General features: G+C 52.3%; 3 protein-coding genes across 3 annotated transcripts in view; 1 reads left to right on the top strand and 2 right to left on the bottom strand.

Moving 5' to 3' along the window:
* Nucleotides 1-607: 607 nt before the first annotated feature.
* PODANS_7_9150 (uncharacterized protein) lies at nt 608-3,893 on the bottom strand (the record flags this gene model as incomplete). Its single annotated transcript, XM_001908246.1, has 2 exons — nt 608-2,613; nt 2,681-3,893. 2 exons carry the CDS (start codon nt 3,891-3,893, stop codon nt 608-610), a joined length of 3,219 nt encoding a protein of 1,072 aa, XP_001908281.1.
* A 451-nt stretch (nt 3,894-4,344) lies between these two features.
* Nucleotides 4,345-6,895, top strand: PODANS_7_9160 (uncharacterized protein; the record flags this gene model as incomplete). The annotated part of the gene is made up of 3 exons (XM_001908247.1): nt 4,345-4,663; nt 4,719-5,127; nt 5,338-6,895. 3 exons carry the CDS (start codon nt 4,345-4,347, stop codon nt 6,893-6,895), a joined length of 2,286 nt encoding a protein of 761 aa, XP_001908282.1.
* A 3,026-nt stretch (nt 6,896-9,921) lies between these two features.
* Nucleotides 9,922-10,387, bottom strand: part of PODANS_7_9170 (uncharacterized protein) — a gene marked incomplete at both ends in the record, with an annotated part of 1,874 nt that continues 1,408 nt past the window's right edge. Inside the window, one exon of the mRNA XM_001908248.1 lies at nt 9,922-10,386. Within this exon, the coding sequence (XP_001908283.1) occupies nt 9,922-10,386 (465 nt within the window). The remainder of the gene's footprint in view (nt 10,387) is intronic.

Below are 10,387 nucleotides of genomic sequence, written 5' to 3' on the forward strand. Positions count from 1 at the left end.
TCAAAGATCGGGGAACTGACCTTGACATGACGCCTTACAACCCGCGGGACCTCGAGAAGAAGGTGTGGGACTGTTGCTTGAACGTCAAGTCGTCGAAAGAGAAACCTTTTGTCTCGAAACGGACGCAGGAGGTTTTTGAATCGGACAACGGGAGACTTGGATGTAGGCGATTCATGCGAAAGCATTTTGCGGTTTAAGACACAAGGGTGTCTATCAGGGGGAAATGGATTAGTGTAGAAGGGAGGAGGAATATCAAGCAGCCTTGAAGCTGGCATGAGGCTATAATCGAAATTGCCCACTTACCAGGAGGAAACACGATTTGAGTTTATAATATCTTGCTCGTCCAGGCGTGATACATTGTGCAGATACATATTCCACCATTCGTCATGCTCATGTAGCTTCATCTCGGTGACCAGTATCTCCACGATCTTACATCCCGAGCGTGAGGGCTTCCTCTGAGCACCCCGATAGCCCTTTCAACAGTTTCAACTCAGATAGACATCTTCTCATTTCGGCAGCAGAAAGTGCCCCTGCCCCTAAAACTCGTCCTACAATAGTCCACATTTTAAAAGAAATCCTCACAGTTAACCCACCACCACAAAACCTCTCACCGATACGCCAACTCCTCATTCGCCCTGAAATTACACCTGCACTTACACTCGGGAACCGGACACTCCCTATGCCTAGCAAACCACTTCCTCGCGTGGTCCAAATGCAGGACGTGCAGGCACTGCAGACAAAAAGTGGGAAATCTCGCCGCTAGTTTCATCTCTTGATCCTCTCCGCCTCTTACTCCTATCCTGCCACCGCCGCCGCCAATTCCCCCCGTCCCTGTGTTATGATGCCAATGCCGGGCCTGGTCACTCCTCGGCAGCCCCACAACTTCCAAACAGACCACGCAGCGAGGTAAATGGCGTCTGCAGGTGGGACAAGAAATTCCACTGGAGATCATCTTGTCTGTGAACGGATTGTTGCTCCCGCCTTTGGAGGCCTTGGAGGTGTTGCCTGCTGGGATGATGGATATCGTGGCTGGGGATGGGTGGGTTGATGCAGCGCTTGACGCAGAAGGGGCTAACAGCATAAAATTGGGGGTGGTGCCCTCGTGACTAGGAGGGTGGTTCTGCTGGGCCGACATTGACGTTTCCGCGTCACAATACACGCAGCGAAGAGCGATTTGACGGCCGGGGGGTTTCACTGTCGGTCGGCCGAGGTGTTTGCTCCGTTTGGTGGACTCGACGTCAAATTTCGCGCGGAGGTAAAACGCGTGGTGACGTTGGAGGTAGCGGCGGTAGGCTTCCCTGAATGCGGTTGCGCGAACGTCGTCGATGAAGCGGGGGGAGCAGATCGAGAGCAAAAGTGAGGCGGTTTGGAAGTCGTTGAACTTGTGGACATAGCTGCAGAGGATGTCGACTAAAGAGTCTGTGATGCCTGTAAGGACTATCCCTTCGATGTCGCCAAAGGAGATTGCTTTGTTGACTTGGGCTTGGAGCCAGTAGTCCAAGTGGTCGTCGTCAAAGGTTCGCAAGGCGATGAAGATGCGGTCGCGGAGAGGGAGGGAGGGTTGGTCGGCGATTGAAGCCCAGTCGCCGGTTGCGATGATGGAGGAAATGGCGCGGAGATAGGGGTCGGTTTTGGAGGCGACGCGGGCGTCAAAGTCGAGGGTTTCGACCTTGTCTTTGCTTATTAGTTGGAGGGCGAGGGATACAAACAAGAGTTCGGGGTGCTCGTTGCTGGCTTTTTTGAGAACTTGGACGGCGCCTTTGATGTCACCTCGGAAGAGAGTGTTGGCGGCGACCATGGTGTACCAGGCTGAGTCTTTCTTGAGCGTCCTGTCAGACATGGCCTCTTCATACTCAGACTCATAGGATCGACCGTAGCTGCACATTTCCAAACACATCTCTCGGTGGTGAGGCCTCGACGTCGGCGCCGGGCCGTCATATTTGGGAATGCCGAGCTTTTTGTTGATCGCGTTGAGGCAGCGTTCCCACCCGGCCTCGTCTGGTGGTGGCTCGCCGTCGGAAAGTCTCATATGCGGTCGGCTTCCGAGATCGTTTGACCATATTGTGTAGACGCCCAGGTATCCAATATCAAGAGGGTGCGACATCATCCCCCCATCAGATGCCGCCTCCTGAGCGCCAGAAACCCACGCCCACACATCCCTCAACCAGACATCATCCGACACAATCTCCCTGTTTTTCTCATAGTTGAATAAGTACCCCTCCTTGGCTCTCAGAAGCATAATGTGATCCAGCACATTTCTTGCTGTGGGCGAGTTGCGGGCCAAGTTCATAGTCTCCATGAGGAGTTTCTCATGGCGGTGGCGTTGTGAAGGCGGCTCGGCTTGAGTGCCTACCTCTGTGTCTTTGACCATTGATCTCAGCGCCTTCAGCTGTTCTGCAACAGTAGTTGCGTTATGAAATGCTGCTGGAAGCTCGGCATCCCCAGAGACTTGAACAGCGAGGACTGCTTCGGGTGGTGTAGCAAACGTCTGCTCTACCACAGCAGCCACGTCAACTTTGTTGGAGCCAAAGACAGGCTTGTCGAGGAGAGCGGTCTCGGTTAGCAATGGCCCGAGCATGGCATGTGAATGAGATGGTTCAAACTCCATAAGGTCTTGATAGGGTGTGTTTTCTGCCACATGTCAGTTATCCATAAAGTGAGTGAGATGGAGACAAATTACCTTCAAATCCTCGATGTGGCGGTTGCCATGGGACCATTTTGTATGGGTATTCAGACGTAAAAGATGGCTTTTCGACCACATCCAATGCTCCGTTGGCCCTAAGGACCAGTATGCGCGGTTGTAGAACCGGGGAACTCATCGTGATCCAGTCAAAAGACACAACTTTGTCATTCTTGCGAGCTAGGTCGGCGTAGAGAGGCTCGAGTTCGCGCGACCGTGCAACCTCGAGCAACTCTGGGCTTCCTTCCACAACCAACTCTGGCTCGAGATGCTCGCGCCTTGTGTGCAGAACCTTGAGTTGGCCTGTCCGTGACAACATTGCCAGCAAACCAGGTTGGTCACGGCAGAAACGAAGGGCCCGGATAAATGAATTTTTATTGTCCGTCAGTGATGAATCTGCCTCCTCGTCAACGGCATGGTCCAAACGTAAAGCGCCTCCCGGCGGTAGGCTGTCGGACTGCACAGCTTTGGCATATACTGGATTGACATGATGCTGATCAATGTAGCGTCGGTCCCAGACCATCACACCAGGCTTATCCAAGGCGGAGGAGGCAAAATAATGTGGGTCGGCATAGTCGATGGCGAGGTTGTTACAGCACCCTGTTCGGAACGTAATTGCCGCGTTATGATGGTCTCTGAGGTCGTGCAATCTCAATCCAGTCCCCTTGATGCCCGCGACCAGAAGATTGGGGTCGTCCTCAAAGAACTTGACACTCGAAACGGACACACTTGGTTCGAGCCGGTCGGTAGGGTCTGAAGGGGCACTGATGTTGGTGGGGAAACCCCTCACGGAGGAGTCGATCCCGGACAGTCGGTTGACGTCCCAAATGTAGAGGCAGTTGTCATTTCTCACTCTTTCCAGAGCTACTGCTAGCTTCCCCATCGTGTTGAAGGCCACAGCGTGACATGTGCGTGACATTTTGAGTCCCAGCTCAAGATAGGCGTTGGAGTTGTCGTCTACTCGCAAGAGGTTGACCACGCCCGTTGATGTTCCCACTGCCACCAGACCAGGCATTGAGGGTGACCAGTCATAAGTGGTAAGTGGTGGGATGTCAGCGTGTTTGGCGACTTTCCGATACTCGAATCGTCCGCGCTGGGCATGTCCTGTCGGCTCATACAACTGGACCATGCGGTGTTGGAGGTTGATGTGTATGAATGAGCTATGGGAGGCATTGGGTGACCATTTGATCAGCCCTGGCTCGGTCCGATCCATGATGGCAGTTGCGCGGTCTGGCTGAGGTGAAGACGATGTGATGAGATTTAACAGCTCCGCTACCTCGTCAGTCGGGGTACTCTGTGTGTGGTTGAGCAGTGTGTCGTGTGTTCATCTGCTGAGACCTGGTTTCATCATCAAAGAAGGAAGGTTCATCCAAGGTATGAGACTCGTAGGAATTAGTAACTCTTGTCAAACATAAAAGAGCGAATTGGTCATTTTTTTCGAAGCTGGATCAAGGTGTTGTTGAGAGCTTCCCTTCACATGGCTGATGAGATGAGGTTATAGCTTCAATAACCCTAACCCCTGTCCTAACAGTGACTTGGCGGGGCAGCTGCAGTTGTCTGAGCTCCACCTTTTTTTTGGCCTTCTCTTTATCGACAAGCAAGTTATCGCATCTCGTCAAGCAACTTTGAGACCTTACACAGCAACACCAACAACTACGTTCACAATGGGAGTCAAACGATCTCGATCCGAGGCCCAGGCCGTGGGTGACGACAGCATGCACCCTTCCAGAAAACGAGCGAGAGACGAGCGATCGCATAAGACCAAGCCGCGCAAAGCCGTCGACCTTGAGAACAACACTGCCATCAAGAAGCGCGCTCGCGCCATCGAGAGACTGCTGGCGCATGACCCCGAGAAGCTTCCTGCTCACAAGAAGAGGGAACTGGAGAGAGAATTGGCCGCTCACAAGCGCCGCATTGCCGATGCCCAATACAAGAAGATCAGATCCAAGATGATTTCAAAGTACCACATGGTTCGCTTCTTTGGTAGGCTATTTTCTCTGTCTATTGTGTACTTCAACATACTAATCGACTATTGCAGAACGGAAAAAGGCCGTCAGGATTGCAAAGCAACTCGAGAAGAAGCTGGCGCAAGCGACGAATGACGACGAGATTGCCAAGCTCAGAGAAGATCTTCACAAGGCGCAGGTCGACATTGACTACGCCATTTACTACCCTTTTATGGAGCCCTACATCAGTTTATATGCGAAGCCGGCGGAGGGAGAAGAGGAAAAGGCGGCTCAATATTTGCACACAGAGAGACCACCCATGTGGGCCCTGATTGAGAAGACGAGAGAGGAGGGCAAGAAGGCACTGGAGAGGCTGCAAAATCGGAGACCAGCCGAGGATGCGGAGGATGAAGGGGCACAAGATGACGGCAAGAAGAACTCCAAGAAGTCCAAGGCCAAGAAGAAGGAGGAGGAAGAGGAAGATGGTGGCGGCTTCTTCGAGTAGGATCAAAACGGGAGTGAGGGTGCAGGGGAGGTGCTGCCAAACACGATAATCCGGCAGAGACCCGGGCTTGATTATGATACCCATGACGGCGAATAGTTTTTCTGTAGAAACGGAGGCATCCAGCTCGTGCAGCTATGATTTGCCAACCAAAATGCGACTGGTGGAGGAGGCCTTGTTTGTCTTTTGGGCCGCTGCGCATTATCAAGTGAGGCCCACAGCGCACTTACAACCACATTCGCGCGGCAGACTCTGTGGCTTTTGTTTGACCTCCTCGCAATGATCATCGCCCGTTCCATTTCCTCGTTTTCTCGAAACTATTGCTGCCAACTTCGCCGGCTTCACATCCAATTGGGACTCTTGTCTTCGTTTGCACACGAGGTCTTACCCCGCCCCACTTTGACAGCCTCGAACACATATAGAAGCCCGAATCCCCCCAAAGCCGTCCGCCTCATCAGCATCATGCCTCCCCCCAGAAAAGCGAAACGCAAACTGGGGCAGTTTGTCAATGACACGATAGCTCAAGCTCAGGCATCTCCGAAAAAGCTCAGACAGAAACTCACTCGCAACCCTGTTGCGCCTATGAGCACCATGGCGACAGCAACGGTTTCTTCTTCGGCTGCAAACGACGACGGCATCGATTACCAGTCCTTGGCATTGTTTGTTGAGCAGCAGATGAAAGACCCGAAACCGATCACACCTCTCCAACGTAGGGCGCTGACTGATTTGACTTCTTCTCTCAAGGATGAAGAGCCTGATACTGGTGGTCATGACTGGATCAGCTTATTGCAGAGTATGTCCCCTTTTTCATGCATCCCTTTCACTTCATGTCTTCACATCACTAACACCAACCCAGGATACATCGACGCCCACAAGGCCAGAACCGAAAATTCCATCATCTACAAAGACGAAGCCATATCCGCAGCTCCAAGCACAAAATGGAACTGCATGCTAATCTTTTCCCGCTCCATCGGCTCTCAACCACTTGTTTTTCCCCAGCCAGAGAAGCTCGTCCAGAATGGCTTCGCCAAGAAGAAGGACGCGAAGAAGTACGCGGCGAAATGCTGCGTCGAATGGCTGATGGCAGAGCGGATGATGCCAAAGGATGGGAAAAGCGTGACGTTCCCCCATGCCTCGAATAAGATGATGGCTTCGACCAGCAAGATTTACAGCCCCTTGTCATCCCAACCGTCATCCCCCAACACACATGCTGCTGCTCAAGGGGGACATTCTTCCTCGGCAACGACAACACCCACCCAGTCATCCCCCTCTAAACTTCCTCCCCCGCCAAAGCCAACAGACTCGACCACCTCACTACTTGACCCCCCGGGCGGAGCCCCTCTTGACCCTCCACCGGATGATGAAGAGAATGATACTGCACCAGGGGAATCACCTTCTAAGAGAGTGGCTGCGCTGTGTGAGAAATTGGGGTTTCGACCGCCGAGGTATGTTTTGATTGCTAGAGCTGGTCAGGTTGCAGTATTCGATGGGCATGCCGACATGGGGCCTGACAGTTGGATCATACCTGATGGGGTGGGGGAGAAGGGCTTTGGGAGGGTGGAGGGGGTGTATGGTAAGAAGTTTGCGAAGGATATGGTTGCGCAGAATATACTGGGTATTTTGGAACAGGAGGAGAGGAGGAGAGGGGGTGAGGTGAGGGGTGTGCTGGGGGGGGATGAGTTGGCGGGGAAACTAATGGGGATGGGAAAGGGTGTGGTCAATGTTCGGGGAGGTCGATGCCGAGAAACTGACCATGATGAAAGTTGAAGGGCAGAAAAGCATTCCATTCTGAGCGGTGAAAGGCTTCTATTTTCTCTTGCTTTCATGATGGGCTGGTTTTGGTGGGAGCTCGGCATGGTATCTGGTGTGATGAATCTTCTTCGGTTTAATGTATGATGGCCGACACGGTCAAATTTTCCACGATGCGTTGCAGCCAGCCTCACCATGTGAAATATAACTTTGTAACAACCCCCCTGTCCTGCTCGTTGACATCTCTTCTTGGCTTGTTGACCTTGACCCCACGAGTAAACTGGGAAATAATAGCCTCTTACGATCAAGACTCACTTCATGATTCAAGGCAAGGTGATTATCATCAGTTGGTGAGGCATTGGCACAAGAGAAACGAAATAGCAATACATAGCCATGGCCTTATGCTCCCATACGTGAAATTGAACTTCACCGTTTCGACCATAATTGTTGTATCATTGATCACAACGAGCTGTCTACAATGATTTCAGTCTGCAGCCCCGGACCAGAAGCTTAGTATTGAACTCCCTGCCACAATGTCAGTTTGTTAACTCGCTACACACCGTCATACTGTGACATTAGTTTGCCGAACAGCTACCGCCCTTCCAGCATCATGCCTACCTCCCCCTTTGGGCGCGCATGCCAAGGTGGTAATAACACACAGTTGAGCCCTTCCTTCCTTCCTTCCTTCCCAAACCAGATGTCGACGGCTCTTCCCCTTTGGATCGCTTATGTGGAGCCTCTCGCTGGTTGCGCCTACCATCACCGGCCAAAGCCCCCATGAGTCGCTCCTGTCACTTGTACCGGGGGCCGTCAGTAGCCAGCTCATCACACGCCTGAGCCGAGCGTTCTCGCTTCTGCAACGAACCTGGAAGTTCTGCATCAAAGCCAGCAGACAGATGTCCAGATCAGCACCAGCTCTCACCGCACAGGAGCCCGAGTGTTAAGCTTTGCCTCTTGTTCCGGATGGCTATCTCATCCTGCAATCCATACTCTGTCAGTTGATAAACCCCAAGTCCCGGACTCGCCTACGAGAACAGGTTACCAAGGAATCTCCCACCTGCCGGCCAGCCCTCCAACGTCGCTAATTGGATTACAGTACCGTTGGGGATATCGACAGCTCCCAAGCCCATTCCCAATCCGAACACTCGTCACGCCATAAGTCTGCTGCCTTGTGGCAGGTACATACTGGTACATCATGACTCTGCAATCTCATGTAGCACCCTCGACAACACCCCCATGGCAGCACTAGCTGCCAGCACCCACACGAACGAATCCCGTGGGGTGGTTAGCTGCGGGAGCACGAACACAAGAAGGACCCTTGGACGGCACGAACGGATAGACCCCTACCCCCCCTCAACAGTCCAAGCCCAATGAACCCCTCTTTTGAGAGGCGACATGTCCAACTTTGCTGTTCTTGGGAGCGTCGGTCACCGAACCTCAATGCTGCTCTGGGGTAACCTTGGGACGTGGCGAGAGCTCCAAAACCGCCAATGGAGCCCGCTGTTCATTCCCCCGGTTGGGTAAGCCCCTCTTCACTTGAGGAGGCCACCTGTCCATCATCATGCTCAGGTAACTTCTCCATCTTCCACATCATAAGAGGAAGCTTACCATTAGACACTGTCTAGACTAGAGCTAATGAAGGAACCTCCTCGCCCCGGGACAAACCGCGAGCTCTGGTGGCACAGTCCCAAAGTTTCCTACCCCGAGAACCCAAGCCATCCTCTCCTTCTGCTGTCATTCTAACAGGCCCTGTCGTATGCAGAGAAGATGGATAGGGACCTGTCCCCTGTCCGGAGCAAAACGTTCGGGATATCAAGCCTCCATCGAGCCTTCCGTGAATCTCTTTTGCTTCTCCCGCAACCTCAGATTTCCAATGTTCGTTTCTCCACACATCTTGGCTTAATAATTCCCTGAGAATGTTCCGGTGGTCAGGACATATCTCGGAAACGAGAACTGCCGGGGAGTCTCCTCACCTTTCCATTCACAAACCTATCTCGAAAAAGAACGTCCTCCGCCGCTGTCGTCCGGGAAGAGTATCTTCCGTTCCTAGTCTAGCCACCAGAAACCCACAATTGATCCCCAGGTTTGTTGGACCTCGTGTGGTAGATTTTCCATCTCTTTTTCCCTACGAGGAAAGCACAAGCCATAGAGCTAAGCCACTGATCGATGCGTGCCACTTTTTTTATTTCTGTTGGGTTCGACATCCTATGGTTTTGATTGGCCGGTTTCCCCACTTACACCCTCGTTTGGTTACTGACATAAGAGATTCTAGAACTTGGGTGTCATATCATATCATTCTTGGGGTTTTTGCCATCGCTTTCCCTTGTCCCCCAGTTTGTGTTGCTTCGTAATTGGGATGATTCACATGCGAGTTTGTCAGGTGTGGTGATCGTCGGTTTTTGACAGGAACATGTGAGTGAAGGCGTGGTGGATTGACAGCCGGGGTCGAGATGTGTGTTTTGGAAGAGGAGAAGTACCAGGACATTGCTCCATAGGTTTTGTTACAACGAGAATTGAGGCGAGAAGGGGGCAAGAGAAGATGAACCAAGAACTGTTTTTATGGGATACTGGATAGACTCTTTGAAGAGAGTGATGCGAAAGATGGGATTTCTGGAAACAACCCCAACCCAACCCTTGATATGTACATGGGTGGGGACTTGATGGTAAATGCACTCAATTCGCTCAGATATCTTGCAAAGAACTTTGGGAGATTTGGCAAAAGCAAAAAACATATCGGACAGATAAAAAGAAAATGTGTAAATGTCAAGATGTTCAAACGCCCCAGAGCTGCCGCACAACCCCATCGTGTAGTTGGTAATGTACGCCCTGGAAAGTTTTTTTTGGTTCAAAGAAAAAAAAAAGAAAAGAATCCTCTCCCCCACCTCCTCCATATGCTGCCCCTAAGTAGGTAGATAGAAAAATCCATCACTCCCAAATATGCCTGATGGTCCCCCTTTCCCTCCTCCCCAACCCCTTAAAAAAACCCCCTCGCTGTGCGTGTATATCAAGCAAAAAACAACCAGACAGGAGAAAAAGAAGAAAAACTAATTCTTCTCCGCCACCACCCCATCAACCCCCATCACCTCCCTCCCCTCCTCGCCAGCAGCCTCCTCCCTACACCTCGAGCACATGCACCACCCTCCCAAACTCCCCCTGGCCCACTCCCTCCTCTCCTTAACAGGCAGCTCCACATCGCAGTAATGATTCAAGATCTCCTCTCCCTTCTTCACCCCTCCTTCCCTCCCCCCAACAACCCTCTTGTCCCTCGCCCAAAGCTTCATCTTGCCCCCCCACTCCCAGCTCACATTCGGATCGCAGTCGTGGTTAGCCAGGCACCAAAAGGGATGAACCGCCGCCACGTCCGGCCTCCCGTCCCTGCGCCCGTCCTGGTAGCTTTTGCGCGCAGAGGCCGTGCCGCGGAACTTGGCGTAGCAGGTGTTGAAAACCCAAATGTCCGTGCTGGCCGAGCGTGGAATAAATGTATATATCCATCTTATCGAGTATGTGAAG

Source organism: Podospora anserina, chromosome 7 (genome assembly GCF_000226545.1).
Source record: "Podospora anserina S mat+ genomic DNA chromosome 7, supercontig 1".
Taxonomy (NCBI): domain Eukaryota; kingdom Fungi; phylum Ascomycota; class Sordariomycetes; order Sordariales; family Podosporaceae; genus Podospora; species Podospora anserina.